Genomic DNA, 25,000 nt, shown 5'->3' with positions numbered 1-25,000 from the left:
AAGTTGTTGTTGTTTTTTGGAAAGGAAGGTTGGGCTGTCATTGTATAATATGGTAGGGCTCACTTGTTAACCTTTCTGCTTTTGCTTGTAGAAAGTATGAAGATGAAGATGAAAGTGATGATGAGGAACGGCAGAAAATAAATGAGGTACATACATTGAGACACCCACTCGATTTTAGAAAATGATTTTTTTATTTTGTTGCAAATTTGTTTTTGGCCCATTTTAACTATTATGGGATGCTTGAGCGTATTAGAAATCTGCTTAGTTTTTAACTAGTTCAGCATCCCTTATCCGAAATGCCAGGGACCAGAAGTATTTTGTGTATTTCTAGATATTGGGATATCTCCATACATTTCATATTTTACATGTTCCTAAAACACCACCCCTGAATTCCTTCAGTCTGTGTACTCTAAACCACTGGAGTTTGAGGGAGATGGTAAAGAAGTTGACTAAAATACACTGTGTGCACAATTATTAGGCAAGTGAGTATTTTGACCATATCATCATTTTTAATGCGTATATTCCAACTCCAAGCTGTATTAACTTGAATGCTTATTGGATTTCAGCACGTCAGGTGATGTGTATTTGTGTAATGAGGGAGGGTGTGGCCTAAGGAGATCAACACCCTATATCAAGGTGTGCAGAATTATTAGGCAGCTAGTTTTCCTCGGGCAAAATGGGCCAAAAAAGAGATTTAACTGACTCTGAAAAGTCAAAAATTGTAAAAAGTCTTTCAGAGGGATGCAGCACTTTTGGAATTGCTAAGATATTGGTGTGTGATCACAGAACCATCAAACATTTTGTTGCAAATAGTCAACAGGGTCGCAAGAAACGTGTTGAGAACAAAAGACGCAAATTAGCTGCCAAAGATTTGAGAAGAATCAAACGTGAAGCTACCAGGAACCCATTATCCTCCAGTACTTTCATATTCCAGAGCTGCAACCTACCTGGAGTGCCCAGAAGTACAAGGTGTTCAGTGCTCAAAGACATGGCCAAGGTAAGGAGGGCTGAAACCCAACCACCACTGAACAAGAAACATAAGTTGAAACGTCAAAACTGGGCCAAGAAATATCTGAAGACAGATTTTTTTCAAAGGTTTTATGGACCGATGAGATGAGAGTGACTCTTGATGGACCAGATGGATGGACCTGTGGATCAGTAATGGGCACAGAGCTCCACTCCAACGTGGAGGTGGGGTACTGGTATGAGCTGGTATTTTTAAAGATGAGCTAGTTGGACCTTTTGCATTGAAGATGAACTCAAAATCAACTCCCAAACCTACTGCCAGTTTTTCAAAGACACTTTCTTCAAACAGTGATACAGGAAGAAGACCATGATTTTGATGCAGGCCAATGCTCCATCACTTGCATCGAAGTTCTCCACTGCGTGGCCAGCCAGTAAAGGCCTTAAAGATGAAGGAATAATGACATGGCCCCCCCTTCCTCATCTGACCTAAACCCTATCGAGAACTTGTGGGCACTTCTTAAACGCTAGATTTACGGGGAGAAAAACAATACACCTCTCTGAAGAGTGTCTGGGAGGCTGTAGTCACTGCTCCACAAAAAGCTGATCGTCAACAGATCAAGAAACTGACAGACTCCATGAATGGAAAGGCTTATGACTGTTATTGGAAAGAAGGGTGGCTATATTGGTCATTGATTGATTGATTGATTGATTTTTTTGAAATGTCAGAGATGTTTATTTGTAAATTTTGAGGTGTTTGTTTATTATTCTCACTATAACAGATGAAAAGAAACAAGTGAGATTGGTTAAATTTTCATTTTTCCTTTAGTTGCATAATAAATCTGCACACTAATAGTTGCCTAATAATTGTGCGCACATATGTATTCCCCTGATGATGTTCACACTCACATTTCCGTTGTGAAACATTCAGGTTTCAGGTTTATTAACATTTTGGATTGACTGATAGCACTGTGTTTGTTCCATATTAAAATTAATCCTCAAAAATACAACTTGCCTAATAATTCTGCACTCCCTGTACTTGACACTGAGAAAATAAAAGATAAAATGGATATTATCAATTCAGGATCTCAGAAACACGAGGTAACTGAAGCTTAATTAATAATGTGTGACAGAAGAGACAGCAAGACGCACTCGTAGACCACTGCAGGTACTTGGCCCCACATCTTTTAAGAAGTGCTTCTTTCTGTTTTTCTGTCATTTTGGCTATTGCATCACTATATGGCATGAAGAACAGCAAACCGTTCAGCTAGGCATTGTTGTCTAAGTGTATGCTGCGTGTTAAAGCACTGCGGTTCTATTCTGGCATGACGACATGTTTGCATTTCCAATTTGACAGTAATGTTAACCTCCTTTCGCTGCTTGTTTAGATATGCAGTTAGAAAATGGATAGTGGGCAGACTCGTTTGTTCTATTGGTGGTTTTAAACGCATTTCCGTACTTGGGTTTTTTGAGTGCTGAAGTCGACATCTTCTGTGACTTTATTATGAGCTGCGATTGCGTTGGTTTGGACATGTGCAGATGAGAGATGCTGGGTATATTGGGAAAAGGATGTTAATGATAGAGCTGCCAGGGAAGAGAGAGAAGGCCTAAGAGAAGGTTTTTGGATGTGGTGAGAGAGGACATGCAGGTGGTGGGCATGACAGAGCAAGATGGAGAGGACAGGAGGAGATTTGGGGGGTTTGGGGGGGATGATCTCCTAACTGGAGCAGCCAATAGAAGAAGAAGAAGAAGAATGACGGTTCCTTCCTTCCATCTCTTTTGGGCTGGGTGTGACACATTGTTCTTCCAATGCATATTTTAAACCTCATATTTTTGCAAACAATGCTGCCAGTTCTTTCAACCTTAGCACCTGTGGTTTCGGTTTCAGATTCAGGAATTTCAGATTAGGGATGGGTTCAACCTGTATTTGTAAGTTCTACGGGGCTTTTTCAGATTCCAATGCATGCATGGACTATGTGTCTATCCTGAACTGTGCTAATTACCACTCACAAGTGTAGACGACAGAGAAACTTAGAGTGTATTACTAGCAGAAATCTGAATGGGAAAACTCTGAAGCTCGGCTTTGGCCCGTTTGGATTGTCAGACTTGTTCTCTTTGAGTATTTAACTGTCCAACCAGCACAATAATTTCAGGGTTTTTTTTCCTAACTGTTGATTTCCCTTTTGTGAAATTGGCTTTAAAGTTGTGATCAGTATGAGGGCCCATAGCAGTTGTTGTTCACTTGCAGGGTTTTCACTGGACTGTATCCATGCTTGGTAACCCTGAACAAGCTTTATTCCCTGTAGAAAGTGCAGGAGCGTTTGCTGAGGTTCAGTTCAAAGTTTAAAACGCTTGATTGACTTACTCAGTGCAGGTTTTACTGAATTGCTTTATTTAAAAGCCCTTCCTGCTCTTAATGGTACGTCATTTAAATGTTGTAACACTTTGGAATTGCTAGCAGTATGAGTTGTAATGATTTGTAGAGGTAAAGCAAATGTAAGTTTAGAATGTTTGTTCGTTTTCAGCGTAATGAAGTTGGTTAAGTCTGTTAATTTTGTGTGTGTGTTTGTGTTCCCCCTCCCATTTATCTTGTATACTATTGAAATGTACCTTTCCTGGTTTGTTTCAGTAAAATATTAATTACAATATCATGCGAACCTCTCAAGAAGGATTGATTTAACATCCTGTAGCAGTGTTCTCCTCACGTTTTACATGTCTGTTACTGTTAACCTTGAAGCAGTTTACTCCTGTCCAAGGCGAGTGGTCTCGGACATGTTAGAGAAATAGTGTAGGTGAAAGGACTGATTTGCTTTGCCCTTCCCATCGCTTGGCCCAGCTGCAAAGTAAAAGTACCTCTGCTCTTGGCAGATGGCATGCTGTCACTCATACAGGTTAGTATGGCAGGTTAGTTTAGTTTGCCATTTCATATCTTAGTTTGGTTCCATTGACACACAGTATTTTGACCTTTGGAACCTGATACCTTTTGTGTTTACACATCTGTATTGTGGTAATAAAACTTATGGCACTGGAAAAACTTTTTCAAATGTCAGCACAAATACAGCTTGCATGCCTTTTTCTTTCTTTTCCGCAGTTCCAGCTACCATTGATTTGGTGTTATTGCTGAAACTGTTTTGATGTTGGCCAACTTTATTAACCAGTCTGTTGGAAAGTACTGTGTAGAAAGACTTGTCCACATGAGTGTGTGAATTGTTGGGGTGACATACTCTTTTCATTGTTGTCAGCTTATAGCAATTGCTTTTCTGTTACAAATAGTCATTTAAAAGTTTGCAGTCTTAAAATGGCAACGAGTTGTATGGCTTATGGTAAAGTCTCGCAGTGCTGTACGACTAAGAATTCACTTTGCCACGTGTTTTCCTTTGTCAAGCAGTTTGTCATTTAGACACGAGTTAAATAATTTCTTTGGCTTTAACTTCAGCAGAAATGGGCAGGTATAGATAGAATATCTACATTTTCTTCATGTTTTTACTTTTCGTCATGCACATGCTTTTATTTTGGGCTCTGAAGTGATGGGCAGAAAGCCAGTGCATGGTTACTGTGTTGCACCCAGTTCTACCTGAACTTGATATGCAGGTTAGAAAGTAAATGAATATATAACCTTCTAAACCAGTTTTTTGTGTTTAGTCGAGTACTTGTACTGCTTTTGTTTTGTTTCTCTTCAGGATTGTATAAGTTAGTGCCTATGTTATCCTTTGTAAGTGTAGTTGTGCCAGAAGTCTTTCAAGTAGCAGGTCCTAATACTCCTCCATGATCCTTTGCTGCACTACAAACTCGAAATTTCACAAGGATGTGAGTTTTTGTCCCAGGAAGGGGTGGAGGATCGAGAATGTCTGTCTAGGTTTTCAGTTCTCGGGTTTCTTTTCACTCCCAAAAACTTCCTCAATTGGGTTATAATTGTTTTCAGATTGGCCCTGTTGTGAGCCACGTCAACGTGCTCTTGAGTGTGCCATTTTTTTTTTTTTTAGGATTGTTTTCCTGCCTTGCCTCCAATGCTGCCTAGGTGGGCTTTGCTTACTCTCTGTAGAACTGGTGTTTCAGTAAATCAAAGCAGAGCATGAGGAATACACAATCCTAATTAAATAGAACCAGTGCATTTTAATAATGTTCTGCAAGAGGAAAACTCCAGACAATGCAAGATGAAAGCCCCCTGGCAGTTTAGCAGAGCTGCAGTATAGGAAAGCCCACCATTTGGATTTAAAAAAAAAAAAAAAAACTTCACAAATTATTGGTATATGGATATGTCAAAACTAGGAGAGAAAAACACTAACGTTTAACAAAGTTAAAGGTCTGAGTCTGGAAGTCCTTACTGAGGGATATGGAAAAGGAACATTTATCCACAATCTCGGATGGCTAGAAAATGTGCATTGCTGACCTCCTGTTCTAAAGCACTTTTGAGCATCGTTTGTATAAAATGTTTGTGTTTTTATCCCACCACAGCAATGACGTTTGAGGTCGTTCACTTCCAGGTCATTTCCTTAGTGACGCTGTGGCAACTGTAATCAAGATGGTAGCACCTGTGAAAAAACAAACTGATGATGAAAAAAAGATGGCGGACTATTTTAACTACTATTAAATCAAAAAGCATTCATCACTGTTGGCTTCAGGATGCATCCAAACCCATAGTGAGTAAGGAAAAAGACCAGAAAAGCTCAACGTTAATAAAGTAAAAAGTGTCACGACAAACTCCTTCATAACATAATTTAGTTTTGCAGTAAAGATCATAATTCACGTTTAACAGCACAGCTATCACAAAACCGATGTGGGGCTACAGTGCTTAATTCCAATTACAGGAAACAAAATAAGAAAACCAATGTCCTGCAGGTAGAGTTCTTCTTCTTTTGATAGTGTCGGCTTCCATGTGTTCTGTCAACACAAAACTTTGTAATTTTGAAATTTAAACGGGCCAAGAGAGACGTTGTAAGTCTAAATACCAGAAATGAGCTGTTAACCAAAAAGTAAAAACGTCGGTGCCTAAATGCTAACCAGAATCAATCAAAGAATTCCTAAGATTTTAACACCTCGTGTCAGAATTATAAAAGGTTTTGGGCATCTTTTTGTGAGTATGTAGCCTTCTATGCAAAATTGTGGATTTAAAAAAGAACTTAATGTACATTTACAGCAACTCTGAGCCATGAATATCCACCATTTTGGAAAAAGTGAGAAATGACGAAAACGTTGATCAAGCAGGGAAGTAAGCCAACCTAGCTCTGAGGACTTGCACGTAATATTTCATATCAGTGATGTAATGTGCATCAACAGGACAAACCTATTAAACCTCAAAAGGGATGAATATGACGTATAGACTCTGTTTTAATCGCCCTTTAAGAGGGCCAGTGCTGTTTGTTTGCACTGAACTTTTCTGGTATTCTTTAGTTTTATATCGGCTACCTGTTGTTGCTTCTAAGGATTTAAACCACGGGTGTCAAACTCCAGGCCTGGAGGGCCGCAGTGGGTGCAGGTTTTCTTTCTAACCCTTTTCCTAATCGGTGTCCAGTTTTCACTACTGATTAACTTCTTTTCCCTCTATTTTAATAGCCCTGTTTTTTAAGTCTTCTGAATTGATCTTTTTCTTCATTAAATGACAGCCAAACAGAAATGAGACATGAAACGAGCCAACAGATGACCAGCTAAATTGGGGCTTCAAACTCCAACCAGTTCCTTAATGAGAAGCTGATTCTTGCTGTTCATTAAACCCGTTCTTCAATTCCATGCCTTGTTGCTGCCCTCTTTTTGCCACTGCAGACATTTCCAAAGCTCTTGCTGTTCTGTTTGTTTTTTTTTTTTTTCTTCTTCTAAGAACTCCTAAAATGTTTTGGTAACCTGACTGAGACCTTCATCTTTATTTTCAGATTTTGTTTGACGGGTACAGGTGAGCTGCTCATGTCCTGCTTGTTTTATGTCTCATTACTGTCCGGCTGCTAATTAAGGAAAAAAGAACTAAGGGGCCTGAGTCAAGCTAATTAAAGCAAAGGCTAAAGAAGTTAATTAGCATCAAAAACTGGTCACTAATTAGGAAGATGGTTAGAATGAAAACCTGCAGCCGCTGCGGCCCTCCAGGACTGAAGTTTGACACCCATGATAAACCAACGTCATCCCTTATCAATATCTGCATCAAGTAAAAACACAGATGTGATTCACTCCTTGCATACAGAAAGCTCTAAATATCCTGCCCCGTTCATAGTCTAATGGTGCGACACAACTTTGCTTATTTGCTGTTTTGAAGACCATGTAAATGGTCATATACAAAGGGAATGAACTTTTAGGAAGCGGCGGGTCTGCCCTTGGTAACTGGCTTATGAGCCGACTTACACCCCCAAGAGCCTTTCTCTTGAAACTGTGTGCTAATTTGCTCCAGGCATTGTAAAGACAGGCTGCCTGGAATTGGGCTCTACCAGTTCATATTCTCTTTGCGTGCTCCGTTGTGGAGCGCACCATAGGACTCCACAAATGCAGGTGACGGTATCTGGGTGTATGGTCTGTGGCAATCATGATTGTATGCACTGTGGTGTATAACGTGGCACAGCATCATATTCCATCCCCTGCCCTCATTGATATGGAGGCGGATGGCCACGCTCCCTAGTCCCTGCCCACCTGCTGACAACTGGATGGTAGTTGTGCTGGTCTGGAACATGCCACCGAGCCAAGTAATTGAGGCAGAAACCTTGGCAACCTTTTAAGAAGTATCTGGTTGAGATATTGGGACAACTTGGCTATAAGCTAAACAAAGGACTGACCACCTGTCAAGTTTCTCATGTTCTTCTGTCACTTGGGTTTGTGGCCAGTTTGCCATAATAAACGCACAACAACCGATCACATTGCCAAGGTTGCTGCAACCTAATTTTTTTTTTTTTTTGGGATCTTTTGGGCTATAAGCTTGATTAAGTTCAAGGGTGAGGTTTTAGCCCCAAAAGTCTTGAGTTATCGTGTGACTGACTGACCGACCGACTGACTGACTGACATGAGCGTTTTTATTCTATAACTAGCTGTGCTACAGATCTAAGATGGGTTGAAATCTAAGTGATCAACATAGACTTCCGTGTTTTAGCTCGCAGTACGCCATGCCATGCGCATGTCTCTGTTGTAAACTATTTGGTATGGGATATGTAATAGCAGTGTTAATGTTTGTAATGTTCCATCTTTCAAAATGACAAATGCAATGCACTTCATTACTAAAAAAGTTTGATGTGCCATCTTTTGGTGTAACAGAGACATTGCAACCTTACAGACACGTAACCTTTTATTAAGGTGGATTGCCAACAGTAAGCTGTGTGTTAGGAGGTTTCTATAACCCCTTTCTAGATGTCGTTATTAGAAAGAGGATGTTTGGTTATGTATAATTACTGCATTGACAAAATAGCGACCAAAATGTATTGACAGTTCAGTTTGAAATACATGTTCAGAAAGCAGTGGCAGCACTGGAGCAGGACTTGCTAAGACTTAAGCCTTAGCCAAAAAGCTACCGGCCACACCCTGCAAATGTACATAAAAATAAAAGAAACCCGTGTTTTGTTTGGAAAAATGAATAGGGCTTAGCTTTAAAACCTTAAAATGAATAAAATGCATTTGGTTTGAAAACCTCTTTCATTAGAGCTTTTTAATATGTAATGGTCTTCCATTCAACAGACGCTTTTAACTAATCAGATGTTTTTGTTTTATGCTTTTCCAAGACTAAACCATATTAACAAGCCTAATTTCTTCAAAACATTAGCGTGGATAGGAAGGTTCAGTAAAATGAACGGTGCCTGAATTCCCGTTAGCGTTTAATCTGCATCGGTCGAACTGGAGGATGGCGGTGCTGGTATGAGTGAGGACTGTGTTACTGATCTAAATTCGAACCTAACAGAGAATATGGAGGTGGTGGGTTTATTGAACTGAAATGTCAGATATGGCTGTCGACCATCGGGTCTAATGGCTGCAGCAAACTGAAAGATGGCAGTCCTGTTTAGGCCAGGCCAGCATATCTATTATTAAAGGACATATTCGGTCATTTGTGGCAAACCAGAAAATCTTTCTTCTGACATCAAAATATTTAGCTACTAATAATCATCATTTAGTTGTCTACTATCCAAGTGTATGTTATAGACTTAAATCCAAGTAATTTTTAAACATAAAGAATGTTAAAATGAAAGCGAAGTAGCTGCCTCCTTTTGTAGCATCAGTTAAACTGTATAGGAAAGAATTTTTTAGCGTTGCTATTGACACAAAGTAGATTAAACTCTGGGCGGATGCTGCTTTGTTCTTGTATGAACCACCGAAAGGTTGTCAGGCTGGTTGTTAACTGAATTTTTTTTTTTTTTTTTTTTCTTTTCCTTCCTTTCTTTTCAGAGAGCTGCTTCCCCGAGTTACATAAAGGAGCAGAAGGAGATCAAAGACAGGTGTGGTCATGGCTGTTTAACTTGAATCCCTTGGCTTTGGTGTACCCAGAATGGCTTATCGCCACCACCTTCTTCTTCTGGCTGCTCCCTTTATGGGATGCCACAGCTGATCATCTTTCTCCATAACCCTGAATGGCCGATCTACCAAATTGTTTGTTTGTTTGTTTGTTTCTTCCAAGAACAGTGCTCCAGCGCCCAAGCAGTGCCACGTGTTAATGAGCACTGCAGCCATGGTAGTATGCTGATGGTTTGCCTTTCTTGATAAAAGTGTGAAAATGATTTGGGTCAGGGATGCTTTTTTTAATGGTTGTTGGTGTTTCTTACTATTTGTGGGATCTGACCAGAGTGTTTTCCTGGCAGCTCAAAATACCTCGCCAAGTCTGCTAGACTCCTTCAAATATTAATTTTATTCTCTGGGTTGTTTCCACTTCTCTGCATGGACTCTGGCCCAAATCTTTAGGTTGTTAGCTGGAAGGATTCCTAACTGCCTGTATATTCGTACTCTTTTCATGCACTTATTCAGCCTTTATCCCACACATAAAATTATATATATATAATATATATATATAACTAATCCCACATCGCCCCATCACCATGTGGCATTTAACACCTTAAACTTGCCAAGCTCCCTTTTGTGCTCAGCCACAGTAGCTTTTGATTTTCTTTTTTAAAAGTGGTGCATCTTTCTATTAACGGAATTGAATAAAATAGAAGTTTAAGTAAAGTTACACCTTCTTTTCTTAGTTAAATGTGGAAGTACGTTTCCTGAGCTCAATTTTTAAATATTTGCTTGAAACCCCACCTCCCTTTGATAGAAGCAGTGAAGATGACACCAGAAAAGCTGCTTATTAAACTTCCTCACCTGTAATTTTCACAAATTATTCACTTTCTCATTTGAACAATTAAATATGAAAATGTATCCTAGTGATCCGTGTACTGTACTACAGGCCTTGGCACGCGTTCTGCTGACATCGCACTAAATGACTTGCTCAGGTGTACGTAACTTTAAAACTGAAAGTGCCGACAAGGAAAAGAACTGCATATTAAAGTCGGAGGTTGGCCTTTGACTTAAAGGAATACATCATTTATTTATTTATTTATTTTTTGTTACTTACCACTGTAGTGTATAATGATGGCTGAGGAGAATATCTAATCACATGTTCTTTTGGAGAATGGTCAAAAGTTTCTGATAGGGTGGAATCCAATAGTGAGGAAAACTGGGCAACAGCAAATGATACCAAATAGATGCATGTGGGGGGGTATTTGGGGGGAGCTCTCCTGTTACTCACCGCACATAATCAGCACATCAAGCCATCCAGTCATATGCTCACAACATACAAAACCTGGGTATTGTTTCCTAGAATATCTCCAGAAAACAAAAGCAGTTCACACAGGGTCGCACTTTTGAATGAAGTATCTGCCGTTCCCCTTCATTCATTCATTGGTCGGAGGTATTGACTTCAATTCAAACGTGCTGAGTGTGTGACACAAGTAAGATTGTTTTTCATGAACCTTTCTGATACTCTGTACTGGTCACCATTGGGTCTCATTACCTCAGAAGCTTTGTCCGTCTCCATAAAAAAAACATGAGATAAAAAATTTTCATTGGCCATCAGTATAAATTATGTGGGGAGATAAGTATCATCTTCATGAGGGGGACAAAAACTGAGTATTTTTATAAAAACATAAGGAAAAAATTGTCACTTTGGGCCAAAGGTGTGGAAGATGCTGCTGTAGAGCAGTGTTTCTCAACCACTGGGTTGTGAGTTGCCATCTTTGGGTCGCAGGTTCATGAAATTCATCAACTGTTTTGTCGGCATGTCATTCATATGATCATATCCCGTTTTTAATTGTTCACATTTCACAAAGGGGGACACCCAGCCCACAGCTATTTAATATTCCCCCACTGAGGTGGAATCCATCCCAGTCTTGGATTTTATATTCTGTTTAACCCTCCCATGAGTTATCGGTGAACTTAAATGGGTAAAACTAGAAGTCCTAAAAGGTTAAGGACCATAGGCTAAAAATGTGGTTTCCTTTTATGCATATTCCAAAGAATTAAAAATAATTCTGTCCTACAGTTTCCGCAAATTTATTGAAGATAGTGAGGAAGAAGAGGATGATGTTGAGCTTCTGACTCGAAGAATAAAAAGTCAGGAGGAGAAGGTGTGTTGCACTGTAATTTGATTTTCTCACTAACTGGAAGAATTCTGTAACGGTTTGATTTTACTATTTGGTATTTTTACTGAAATTCCTGCCTAGAGGCGTTCACATTTTGTCCTCTAGTTTAGTGACAAGTGGTCTTGGCTACCTACTGGACTGCTGCCACAGAGCAGATAGTTTTAATATAAATTGAGAAGTCCTGGGTGGTACAATTCACGGCTGCGGAGATGGAATTTTTTTCAAAGATACAAAGTAACTGTAATCCTAAATAACATGAACTGCCAAAAGGAAGGTAAAGAGTAGCTGGTTGTTCACATTTCTGCTTATAGGATAAAGAGGAGGAAGACTATCTACAGTGGTTGAAGGGACAAGGAGAGGCCAGTGCAGATATTCAGGATATGGTGAGTAAATTGTTTTTGTTCCTACCCTCAGTTTTTCCAAAACCAGTCCCTAAAACCCAAACCAGTGGAAACTTGGATATGTTGATCACCGGTCTAGGACGTGAGCCTCCTTGACAGAAAGCTACCCAGAGAGCCTTGCTGTTTGCCATTAGGATTGGTTTACTGCACGAGTTTAAACCGACTTGTTTCAGATGCTCTCCTCTATTTATTACCATTTAGCGTTTACATGTTCAAGTTGGTCATTATCTAATCTAACCTTTGTCTTGCTGTTTGTCAGTTGCACATGTTAATCAGTAAGACGTTTAAATCAAATTAAAATAATCTCGGTTTATCCATATGCAGCCATAGAGGGTGAAATTCAAACCGCATAACACTGACCACCTGAGAGCAGGACCACCCGTCCAGTGAACACACCAGTAGTCTGTTTGAACCTCTCATTCACTTCTTTCTGGATGTCGGAGGAAAAACAAACTAACTTGAACATGGAGAGAAGATGCAAATGCGACAGGGTGAGGGGTTTAAAACTAATGTGCAAAATGTGTTCATAATTGTATTGCAGACATTTACAACTGCGAGTTTTCAACAAGACTACACTAAAACAGCTCTGCTGGCCGATTCCAGCTTAAGAAGTGATTTGAAGCTTTTGTCTTGGACAGCTTGAAGGTTTTATCATTTGTATATTGACAAATCCTCATACAGTTCAACTTGAAGAACATACAACGTACTTTTTAATTTGGAAAATGGCTGCTTAGAGTCGTTGGTAGGGGCTAAACAAGCTACTTGGGCTCCAAGGAGGTGGTTGGCTGGCTGCCTTTGAAAGACTTACAGCTGGTGAAACTTTTATAATGACTTGTGGTGCTGGGAAAAATGTAACGTTTAATGTAAAAAAAAAAAAAAAAAAGTTGGATGCCCTTAAGATGTCATTTAATAATATAACATGAAATAGTTTGCGTTTTTTTTCTTAATTTTTAGAGCTAATCCTTAATTGGAAATTCATAGAGAATAAAAAAATACAAAGTGAAAAGACTTCACAAGTGGGGCACCTTTGAAAGTTGCCATAGCACATGAATTTCCTTGTAGACATTGTTGTCTCGTTTTTTGTATTTATTTATATATTTTTTTTTAAACAGAAATACTTGCGAGATTACTGGAATGACCCCGACTTGGACGATGGTGAAAAGTTTCTGCGAGACTACGTGCTTAACAAGGGCTACCTGGATGAGGAGAATTCCGATGGCGAGTATGTACAAAGTACTAAAGGCTTGGATTTCTGCTGCAACGCACTAGTCACTCTTGAATGGCTGGAAAAGAATTTGCTAGACCCGTTTCTGACCTGGTTAAAGGCTTTTTGACCTTGATTACTGCACTTGGGTTCATTTCTGTGGGCAGTGTGACATGGTGGCTAAGCTGTAAGCCACAAGTTGGCAGTTTCGGTCTGTGTGACTTGGAGCGAGTCACTTTTCTGCAGTGAGCGCAGGTGATTAACAGCTGCACAGTGGATTTGTTCTGAAGTGCCTTGACATTGTTTCCACTATGTTAAAGGTGCCATAGATAGACTGGAACTTTTAAAGTCTGTAACAACTTGCCACACTGCCCAGTTCAAATAGGAATCTGAGCTAATTTGTTCAGACTTGACCAGTACCAAACCTTCTCTGCTAACATGAAAGACCACTAGTATCAGACTGAAAGTGAAAACTAAATAAAACTCAGACATGCGTATTTATATAAAAAAACTTACAAATTGAGGACGGACCCAAACATTTCCTGGGACTGTTTATTTTATCAATCTCTCTCATCACTTCCCCAACTAATAGCTCATGTGTGGTGAGTGTACTGGTGCAAAAAAAAAAAGAAAATTGGCTACCGGCACCTCGTACAGGTGGATGTTACACATTAATGGTGGTTGAAGTGGCTCCCCACTCTCACTAGAGTCTATAAAAATATAAAGAATTATTAACATACTAGCTGTGTAAGCCCGTGCTGTAAAAAGCCTGGGTTCGTCAGGGGAAAAAAAATTGTAGAGATGACAGGTAATTGAAAGGAACTACTCTGGGCGTCTCTCTCCTAGGAGGTTTCGTGCTGCTGATGTCCTTGCCTCGTTTGTGTATTAGCGGTAAAAGGGATTCCGTTGTGCCGATGTTAGCGGCTAAGCGTCTTTGTCTTTCTTCCGAGGTTTCATTTTGCTGTCGTGTTGGCCTCGCTTGTGCAGCTAAGCGAGTTTTCGGTTTCCTCGGAGGCGAAGCCTTTACTCCGACTCCACCTCTCACTTCCAGGCTGGACACACGCGCGCTCACACACTTCCACGCGTAGACATTTATATATAAGATAATACAGTAAATGAAAGTGCTGCAACATTGCACCCTACTCTGTCTAGTCTTTAAAAGAAAACCTAATTTAGGTTTGGTGATGTGAGGAGTACAGAAGTTGAACTTACAGTTGAACGAGTGACCACCCGCACATCAAGTGGTTTGAGTCTTTGAGTGACCATTTAGATGTGAAACGTCCGTGATTACCAACTGAGAGCGATGGTTGCCCTGGCGAGTGTGGCCTTTGAGCATACTGCCTATTCGTTTCATGACCCAAGGTGTGTAGAGCTGTTTTACAGAATCCAGCTGCAGACCTCAATTCTTTTTTGCTGTCCAGATAAAATGCTACAATTTTAAGTGAGCAAGTGTTTGAGTGTCTTAAACGATCACAATGTGGTTGAAAAAGAGAATTTTAAAGGACTAGGGTGAAAATGTAAGGGGTAGTGTATTTAAGACTGAAGCATGGAGTAAACTACTGAGCCATGTAGTTAATCCAGCAGACCTTGGCAACCTTTAAGAAGTATCTGGATGAGATACTGGGATGGCTTGGCTGTCAGCTAAACAAACCAGCTTGGAGGGCTGAATGGTCTCCTTTGATTTGTCGGACGTCTCATGTTCTAAGTGCACTTCCAATCCCGATGAGTTCATTATAGGAACAATTTGCTTTGTGCCATGCCCTCTTGACTGACCTGTAATAGAACTGGACAGCTGCTGAATCGTTCTGGAGTTGGCCAGTTAGCATGTGTGCTCATCTTGTACTTTACAGGATCCCCACATACGATGAGATTGTGCAGGAGGAGGTGGAGGACTCGGAGGATGAGGGCGAGCTGTTTCTTCAGAAGCAGGCAGACTTTGAGAGACAGTACAACTTTCGCTTTGAAGAGCCTGATGCCAATGTGGTGGGTGCAGCTCCTGGATAGTTTTGGATCAGTTTTACAAATTAGACCTGCAGCATTTTGCTGAACTTGTCATTTCTTTGGACACTTTCCACAGATCAAAACCTACCCCCGCACAATCGCCTCTTCTGTCCGGACAAAAGATGTCCGGAGAAAACTGAAAAGGGAGGAAACTAAAGAGAGGAAACAGAAGGTAGGGCACTCCATGAAATCTGAATGTGTAACAGTGGGGTCGGGTGGGAAGAGAAGACAATTTTATGAGGGAAAATGGATGTTGAAGGGTTGTATGCAGTGGTTTCCAGATTAGTGCCGCCTCTCCAGTAGAGACAAACTGATACATGGAAAGTGTTTCCGCCCACAGTCTGTCCCAGTACGAGGACTTGTATCCTAAAGATTTCTTTTCCACTTCATTGATTTGTAAAGCAAAGGTAAAATACTTTACTCCGGTCATTTCATTTTAGTATCATCAGATGCCTTTTAATTGTGTTTATGGTTACAAAGCACCAGCATAAGCAACAAACCCTGGCCCATTTTGTTCTTGCACAAGGCTGCTTTGTCAGACAGGGGAACTAGTTTGTGCTGCCCGGGTGGTGGCAAAGGGGATTTGGGATCCGTTTTGTTGTTGGCAAAAATGGTAAAGTTTGGGGTTATTTATACCACATGCAGCATTGTAACTCTCTTAGCAGCATGTTGGCACTCTAGAAACCGCTTGTGAGCGAGCAAACCCCCCACTTTGTATCTTTATATACTTAATCCAGTTGGTAGAGTTTATGGAGCATTAGGTTTCGACCGCCTTGTCAAATCTGCTTTGTCTTTATTCAGAATTTAGGGGGTTGCAGAGCTTATCTTGCTAGGCCTGGGCACAAGAGAGGAGCCCGCGGTGGACATGGTTCCAGTGTATCACAAGGTTCAGTTATGTTCACACTCCTTATGCAGGGGGAAAATTTTACGTAAACGTAAAAGTCACATTTAATACGTTGCAGACTTTAGGTTCTGACTCTGCACTGCCCCCACAGTTAGAGATTTGAATCTGATCTGGCAAGAAATGTTGTTTGCAGAAGTTTTTGATGCCAGAAATCTTTCCACATGAAATGAGTCTGCTATGAGCTCACCAGTGGATTGTAGAACTACGTATGTTCTGCGGAGCCCTGACAGTATGTACTGGTCATCATGAGGGCCGTACCTTTATGAATGTTGTACTGCTTGCTGCTCTTGTTCTTTTATTAAACTCTCCACCCATTTCTTTCCATCCAGAACTAAGAAACTGTGCTTTAATGTTGAAAATGCATTTAAAGGTCAGTGGCCATGCATTCGTAGCGGCAGTTATAGGATTGATACCATGAAAAAGGAAAAAAAAAAAAGTAATTTTTAAAAATGTTAAATTGACACCTATCTGTATTTTAAAACATTTGACATCCATAGTACAGAAATGTCAGTAACTTCCAAAACGTCTGTTTACGGTGAGTACATTTTTATAATATGGCTGTGTGTATAATAATAATGTAATCATCGAGTATATAATGTAAGGCAGGGGTGCCCAATGCGTCGATCGCGATTGACCGGTAGATCGTGTTGCATTAAAAAATACATTTTTTTTTAAACGTTAGTCTATCTTATATCCTCCCTAAGTCATTTGCCACTTGATTGACATACAGGGCGGCCAGGCTGAGATCTCCTCTCTTCTAACACACTGGTCATCCTGCACTCCTGATCAAAACTTCGGCTGAGCTCTAGTTAGTCTTCCAAGTTATATCGACTAAAGAAGGGATTGTTTGGGGAGGGTATGGGCTGGATGTGGAATTGGAAGAGGATTTTTTTTTTTTTTCTCACAATGTCACAATCAAAGTGCGTTTGTCTGATCTGTCAACGTATCACTGTTATTCCAAAGAAGGAAAATGTGGAAAGGCACATTTGAACTGTTCGTAAAAAATACAAAACTGACGTCCTTCCAAAAAGCGATCTGAGAAAGGGAAAGGAGAGGGAACTAAAATCGCAGTTAATCGGACAGCCGTCATTTTTCACTCGTCTGAATTCAAAAGCTCCTGGACTGCGTTATTCGGCTCTACTATGTGAGTCAGTCTTTTCCCACATGACGATTATTAAACCCAAATACTGTAGTGACCATAAATGTATTGAATTGTTGTGCTATAAAGGTTATTCAGTTATGTAAGTTATGACAACATACATTTTATTATATAAAGTATACTATGTGTGTGTGTGTGTATATATATATGTATATATATTATATATTATAAATATGTTTAATGTAGGAGATATATAGATAGATGTATGTGTGTGTGGTGTCTTCAAATTGCACTCTTATCTATGACAGATATTTAAAATGGAAATCAAGTAGCACTACAAAGTCTGTCTTACCTTAACATTGTAGGTCTGAATTTTATTGCAGCTTTTAACAGAATGGATGCACATTGAGGGGTGGGCGAGTTGGGGTGCTAAAGAAAAGAGAATTCCCATTTACTGTTAGTGTGGAGTTCTGAAGGTACAGAAAGGTGTGTGAACCCTCTGCTGGTGACGAATACTGCGTTATGTGAAGCCCTAGAGGAGGACTTTTCATCCTCTCACTCCTTTGTGACCCCACAATATGGTGAACGTTATTCACTGAAGTACCTGCGGGTGGGGTGGTGCAGTGCCAGTGCCAGGGCTGGGTCAGTGGTCAACATTTGTTCACTCCATGGCTTGGAAGCCACTGACCAGGACTAATGTCCCTCTTACTGGCGCTTGTCACTTTCCTTATCTGGACCTATATTTTAATTCACATCGGCTCAGCTGAATGGAAATCCAACTTAAACAAGTACAAGTTGTTTTTATTTTCTAACAATAACATTTTTCTGGTAAGTTTTTTTTTATATCTCGGTGTGTGCCAATTTGTAAACATTTTTGCATACTCTACTCTTCAGTTGAACGGTACTCGACTTTGTACCCTTGCATGTACATTTTCACCAATTGTTTGTTTCCTTCTAGACTGAAGAGTAAGTTCGGCTGTCCAGCCGTATTTCACACACTGGGTGTCTGTCTTCTTCCAGGAGAAACAGCATAAACAAGAGGAATTGAAGCAACTGAAGAATCTGAAGAGGCAGGAGATCCTCGCTAAACTGCAAAAACTCAAAGAGCTGACTGGCAATGAGACCGTAGGCTTTAATGAAGGGGACCTGGAGGGGGATTTTGACCCCCAGCAGCACGACAAGTTAATGCAGGTATGTCCATGAATTGGACGATACACTTGAATGCCATGAGGGCAAAATGAGAAGTATTGGATAAACAATGGCATGGCGGTTAATTTTATTTATTTTATGGGGTTTTGACATTGCTGCCACCGTCTTGGCACTTTTCTAAAGAGACGAGCAGCCTCCGATTTATTGTGAGGTGAAAATTCAACAGGCGGTGCAAAACGCAACAGAATCCTAAGAAGAACGTCGGCATAGAGGTCTTTAACAAGAAGGGATCGAGATGCCAAAACCAAAGGGCAAGACAAAAATGGTCAAGAAGCAAAAAAGGAATTCAAAATCCTAACACTGGGGCCTACTTGAAATGACGCTAAAGTTTTTCAGATATTCTTTATGAATATACACTGAGATGTACGCATGACAACATATTTATTAGATGCAAAAAAAGTCGTCTGATACTATTAGCAATGGAAAAGCATTACCTAAATTTAATTTTTTTGTTCATATCAAAAGAAATTAAAAAAACAAAGTTCAAAAAAAGAATCCTTATTGTAAAAGCCACAATCAAACTAAAGTTATATGCTGCATAATCCAAAATACTACAGTGTGTACCCCTAACAAGTTATGTGAGCGGCAGCTATTCCTGTAAACACTGCCAGCTGCTTCCTGCAGTAGAACCTTCTCCTCTCTCTTTGTGAGGCTTAGGTTGACCAGCACTGCGCATCGTGAAATGTGCCCAGACGACCTCCACTGTACGGTGAGCACACGTTAATGTTACAGTGATACCGCCGGTAATGAAGTAGATGCGTTCTGACATTTTACTTGTTGTAATAAAATTCGTTCTTGGGCGTACACTTAACAAAAGGATAATGCATATGTAGTGCAGGGGCTTCGGGGCAATTGAAATGCTTATTTGGGTGGGTGTTCTGGGGCTCGTGCCATCTGCTGCCTCCTTCCTTGAGCAAAGATGAGTCGTCTTCAGCACGGCTCTGCATATTCTCCTCCACTGTCCTCCACCTCATTCACACGGCAGGCTTCATCTCCCACCTAACCTGGGCTCAAGACCACTTAATCTGCTTTACTTCCCCCAACTCTATGAACCCAGTCAAACCAGGACCCTCATGGAATCTCACTGGTGGCCATGTTGAACTTGAGCAACACAGAAACATCTCTGAAGTTCTTGTAAGCGAGTCCTCGCTATCCATGACGCCTCTTGCATGCTTTGCACTGGGCCCTTTTCTTTGACCAAATACTGACACTCTTTATAATGTGCATTTTAGTTTTTAAAGATATTGTTTAATGATTTTTATGACATATTGAGAAAATTTACTACTTAATAAAAAATATTTACAGTACAAGTGAAATAACTAAGCACTCACGTAATGTCCTCCTCCTTCTTTGGTACGCAATATCATTGACTGATTTGGCCATTCAGTGTGCAGAAGCTGCACATTAGCAGTCTAGCTGACCACCTGCACCACCTGAAGCGAAGCGTGCTTGGGTTGTTACTGGATGAGATGTTGGTGAGACCATCAGCATCTGAGGAGTGTGTGTGTGTGTGTGTGTGTGAATCCTAGTGCAGTGACGGGAACACCACGCTGGAAAAAGAAATTGGCAGAGCGTACAACCAAGGGTCCTGACTGTCTGGTCATAAAACGTCCCTGGGCATCTTTTGAAAAGAGTTTGTTAATTAACTGCAATTGCTAACACAGCATTTTATACTCGGGATTCATTCTCGGAGGATTCCATAACTAAGGTATTGCTGTAGTGTCAAATACAAACGAATGTTAAGTGTCTTTAAATATTAAGAATAATATAGTATAGTAATATTCTCAGGTAAACTCGTGCTCCATACCCACTAGTGGCACGTGTGTTATCTTAGACTTTTTGTGCCACGTTTTAGGAGGAGAGAGAGAGAGTGATAGCGCAAAGGAGTGCGTCTCACACCTCAATGGATGAGATGATGCGAAGAGTGTGGGCAGCATGACCGCATGGTGGGGAGAGCACAGGAGCAGCTGATCGCCCCATTTCCTGTGCCACCACATTGTGTGGAGTGGCACAGAGTGCGAGTGTGAGAGACCCTGTACCATGTAAGAGTACACAGTGCTACTTTAATTGGTCATCTCTCTCTTCTTCTGCTGTATTCACCTGCTAGTTCACTTTAAGCTGAATTTATGCAAGTTGAGGTTCTGCTTTATTTATTCTCTGCCTGGAGAAGCAGGTGAAAACGTCCTGCAAATCATTGGTTTTTCTAGTAGCATGCAGTAAGATTACCGTGCAGGTTTCATGTTCCAACATTTTGCTTTTGTTAGCTTCATGTTTCTGTAGTGCCTCAGGACAGGACGTTTCTTAATCTCTGTCTGTCCTTGGGTTGTATCCCCATCATACCAACAGCAGGTGAAGCACAGACTGGAGCTCAGCGTTTCTCTTCTGTTTGTTGCAGAAATTTTTTGGGAGTGAATTCTATGGACAAGATGAATCCTATAAGCCTCAGTTTGAAGAAGAAGATGACCTGGATGGTATGTTTGTTTCTTTTTTTTTTCTCATTTCTTTTCCTTGGTTATGATTTTGATGATGGCATGATGCACTCTTCATTCTGACCATAATCAGGCCGGTATTTGACAAGCCACATGGGCCATTAGGATTGTCTCATAATTTAAAAAAAAAAGTACACAGAAATTGAGAAAAGCATCTACTTTGAAGGTTCAAAATGTCGTCTTGTGCCTTAATCTTTAAAAGACGTCCGCACTTCCTGATTCAGACGGCCTATGCAGACCTCGGAGTTTTGTTTTTAAACACTGCCTTTTACAAAGTAGAAGATTGCTTTGTGTGTTGCATGCATTTGATGGGAAGTAATGTGGCATCAGAATAAAGGCCTTGAACACATTCAGCTATGGCCTTTGTTTTTCTGAAATATGTGGTGCTGCTTAAGTAAGCCCTTCATATAAAAGCCAGGACTTTCAGCCTGGAAGTTACCCATAAGCTTTGGCAGAGAATTTTGGGGTCTGCATAACTCATAGCCTGTTGGGTAAATGTGTGGAACGGCTCGAGTGTTTGTTACAATGATGGGTTTAGAACACACACACACACACGCTTAACACCGTTGTTTCCATATTTCTACATTATGAGCACTGGTAGGAAAAAACATTTGCCTCAGGGTCTCCAGGGGAGGTGGTGGTTAGTGTTAAATACGTGACTTAGCTTAGGCATGAGGCCACATGCAAGTTAATAGATTTGGTTGATAACTGCAGCGGAGTTTCTGTATCCATTCTGAATTCCCCGTTGGTCCTCGTGGGGTCCTAATGTGTCCCAATAACATTTGCTCTTCTACACGTTCAGTGTGTAACAGTTAGTTTGCTAAACTGAAGTTTTTTTGTCTTGTGCTGATAGACCAGAATGCATCATATGCCAGTCACTTTGCATTTGGGGGGATCTTCTGACTGAATAAGACACTTTGAGTAGGCCTGACGTGGTCTTCTCCGATGAGCGGACTGAAAAGCTTTACGGTAGGCGGTGGGACTTTGTTTTTGGTTAATTTTAAAAGCACACAGTTATGGCAGCAAATGCTGAAGTTCTTTACAAGAAGATTGCAGAACAACATGAAGTTAAACATTAATAGGAGTGTCAAGCAGTAATCATAAAGAGAAGATCATCAGGGTGGAATGAGGAAACTGTCCGCTCCTGTTGTGATTTCTGAAGCCATTCCTCCTTGAGGAGGAGCTGCCTGGACTAGACAGGCTGTCACCATGCCGGGTGCCGGGTGCTCTTTGATCTTTTAGTTCCTTTTTAAAGTTCAATTTTATTTCTACAATACTTCCACCTGTCAGTTTATTATCACGTTAATTTTCTGAAGGATTGACCATTGTCAAAATAAACACTAATCAAGGTAATTTACCAAACATTCCAGTTTAGCTTTTTATTGTAGCTTATTAATGAACTACTGATAACGAAGTGCTTACTGTGCCTCCATCGCACATCGACTGCCTTTTTTTGATCCAGCCACCTGTACAGACAGGGATCTTAGTTTGGTCAAATATACCTGGCCGTTCACACTCCTGATCTTCTTACTTTACCTAAAGTCGGAGAACCTGCTGGACATTCAGTCAACATTCAGTGTTTGGGTCACTGAGGTGGGCAGCCACAAAGACAAAAAGGTTGTCCTGGAGAAGCACACAAAACAACAGGAAAAATTAAATGAGGCCACTAAGAGTCACAAATTCAGGGCAGGGTCTTCCCAAGCCTTCCTAGAACAGCCTGACTTCCCAACTCCACAGGCAGGCCCGAAAAAAAATCAAGAACAGACTTTTTAAAATTTGAAATTACTTGAACTGTTCTAAAATATGCCAAGGTGAACTGTCAAGGAAAAAAAAAAAACCAAGCCCACAAAGACTGGTGCCTGGTCCAGGTGGTATTCTTGCCTTGCACCTTATGATTGCTGGGTGAGGCTCCAGCTGCCCCATAAGCTTTCCCCTGATAAGCGGGTTAGGGATATGAAGGGATAGATGAACAAAAACCAATGACCAATAAAGCAGGAGAACCTTCCAGAAAAGGCAGCCCAAGGTGAATCAGTAAAACAAGAGCACAAAAAAAAGTACAAGTCCTAATTCAAGAAGCCGGAAAAATTGATGCCAGGATAAAAGTAGCCTCCAAACACCATCTGTGCCCATCTTTGGAATGTACAGGCTGATGACGGTCCTGCTCCAGTAATATCACAGGAACATAGGAGAACACAAACACAATACATATACCAGATAAACATCAGAAAAGGAGGCCGATAAGGGAACAGTCCCTTTGGCCAGTGTATCAAACTAAAACGATGGGCCACATTTGTTTGTTCAGCATGTGACGGTCCTCAACCCCGTATAAACTATTGTTAAGTCACGCTTTTTTAATTCTTGTGGTTCTTTTAATCGAGCCCAACAAACCTGACCACCAGTTCACTCTTTTTACACTCGGTGTCCTACTCCAAGTACTCCCACACAGTTCTTTCCCAATGACGACCACTTCTTTGCTGTGTATCTGTAGTTAAAAAGTCGTTCTTTCTAGCTAATTAGCCACCATTACACTCATTGGGCTACTTAGCCAGTTAGTGAAAAAGGAGGAACAGGCCAGTCAATATGTGGTGGTTTAAAACCAGGATTCTCATTTCCACCTGTTTTAAATTTCCATTAGTGTGCAGGTATCCATGTTTTTAGTTTTGATTGTTTTTGTTCATTATAACACTGTAGGAATGGCGTTAGGCAGGTGATGAACAGTGCCTGGTTTTCGACAGACATAATGCTTGAAGTTCTGCCCAAAGGGTTCAGTTTTTGTCTCCTCAGACCAGAGGATGTTTGTCCTCATTCTCCCCCAAGTCCCTTTAAATGCCATTTGGCAAAAGTGGTAGGTCGTTATTCCTGCAGGTTTCCCCATTGCAGCAGAGGACCTCTGAAGCTCGGTTCTTGGTCACCTCCCTGACTGTTAACGTTCTTTTATTTATTATTATTTTTTTCTTTATTTTGCTTTATACAATTTCTTGTATTAGGAATTTGTTAGTTTTCACATACCCCTTGGGGTCAGAGCGCCCTGAAGCTATTGTAGGTCAAGGGTCTCGCTCGAGGGCCCAGCAGAGTAGGATCTCTTGGCAGTGACAGAGATTCAAACCGGCAAACTTCTGGATGCCAGCGCAGATCCTTGGCAATGGAACAAGAGTGGCGGAGTGGTGGCTCTGAGGCTACGTTTTCAGCTTGTCATTATGGTGTATTGAGTGTAGGATGATGGGCAAAAATGGCCAATTTATCCAATTCGGATTACATCAACGACACAGAGTGCAGAAGATGAAGGGGTCTGAGTATTTACTCAGAATCTACTGTACATTCCCCAGATATTTTATTAATTCCAGTTGGGTAAATGGCATTCTCATTTCTGCTTCTTCCTATTTCAGTTCCCCTGCTGTGGGCCAGCATTTGAGTGATTGGTTTGTCCTTTTTGTGGTTTTTTTTTATTTTTATTTTTTTTTCCTCGTGACTCTTTAGTTATTCTTGTTATCACCCAATCGCTATCCTGACTACAGACCAAAAGATACTTTTTCAGTTCAATTTTTTTTTTTTTTACTACCCTCTCTCTCTCTCTCTCTCTCTCTCTCTGTCTCTTTCCCCAGGAGAGTGGAATTGGGACAACTGGACTGGGAACGATGAAGATTATGTGGAAGAAGAGACTTATGAGCCCTACTGTGAAGATCCAGGCTTCATTGTAAGCTTCGTGGTGTCCGAGACTGTCCTGAATATTTCTATTTCATGTGTATCAATGTAGGCCTGCAGGAGCGTGGAGATCAACCGACTCGGCCGTAACTGATAGCTGAGCCAGGCTTCATTCAGATATCAAGTGGTTTTGCTTTTGACTTCCCGTGTCCACACCTGGGGAATTCTGCAGGTGTGACTGGGCCTAGTAAGTCGGTTGAGGAGAGTGAGCTGGCAATCTTGCCCTTTATTGTCCAAACGCTTAGCCACTTGGCCGTACTGCTCTTTTTATTTCCTTGAGGTTTCTTTTTAAATGCATCTGTACACCATTAGAGGCTGATTTCACACAAATGGGAGTGGTGCTTGAGCCACACTGTGTTTTACTGATGAAAACTGCTCCCAACTGGCCTTCCTAAGAAGCTTTCTGTTATTTGTGGGCCTCCCAGTTTTTCTTGCCTTTGTCACTGCAAAAAAA

General features: G+C 40.8%; 1 protein-coding gene across 1 annotated transcript in view; it reads left to right on the top strand.

Annotated features, from left to right (window-relative positions):
- LOC120540498 (protein KRI1 homolog) overlaps positions 1-25,000 on the top strand; it is a 25,538-nt gene extending 538 nt beyond the window's left edge. The window contains exons 2-11 of the mRNA XM_039771338.1: positions 57-146; positions 9,307-9,356; positions 11,438-11,522; positions 11,849-11,920; positions 13,051-13,160; positions 14,993-15,125; positions 15,220-15,315; positions 18,167-18,337; positions 20,751-20,826; positions 24,447-25,000. Of these exons, the coding sequence (XP_039627272.1) occupies positions 57-146; positions 9,307-9,356; positions 11,438-11,522; positions 11,849-11,920; positions 13,051-13,160; positions 14,993-15,125; positions 15,220-15,315; positions 18,167-18,337; positions 20,751-20,826; positions 24,447-24,598 (1,035 nt within the window). The 3' untranslated portion in view covers positions 24,599-25,000. The remainder of the gene's footprint in view (positions 1-56; positions 147-9,306; positions 9,357-11,437; positions 11,523-11,848; positions 11,921-13,050; positions 13,161-14,992; positions 15,126-15,219; positions 15,316-18,166; positions 18,338-20,750; positions 20,827-24,446) is intronic.

The sequence above is a fragment of the Polypterus senegalus genome, chromosome 12 (assembly GCF_016835505.1).
Source record: "Polypterus senegalus isolate Bchr_013 chromosome 12, ASM1683550v1, whole genome shotgun sequence".
Classification (NCBI taxonomy): Eukaryota; Metazoa; Chordata; class Cladistia; order Polypteriformes; family Polypteridae; genus Polypterus; species Polypterus senegalus.
This window is presented reverse-complemented; position numbering and strand designations above follow the sequence as displayed.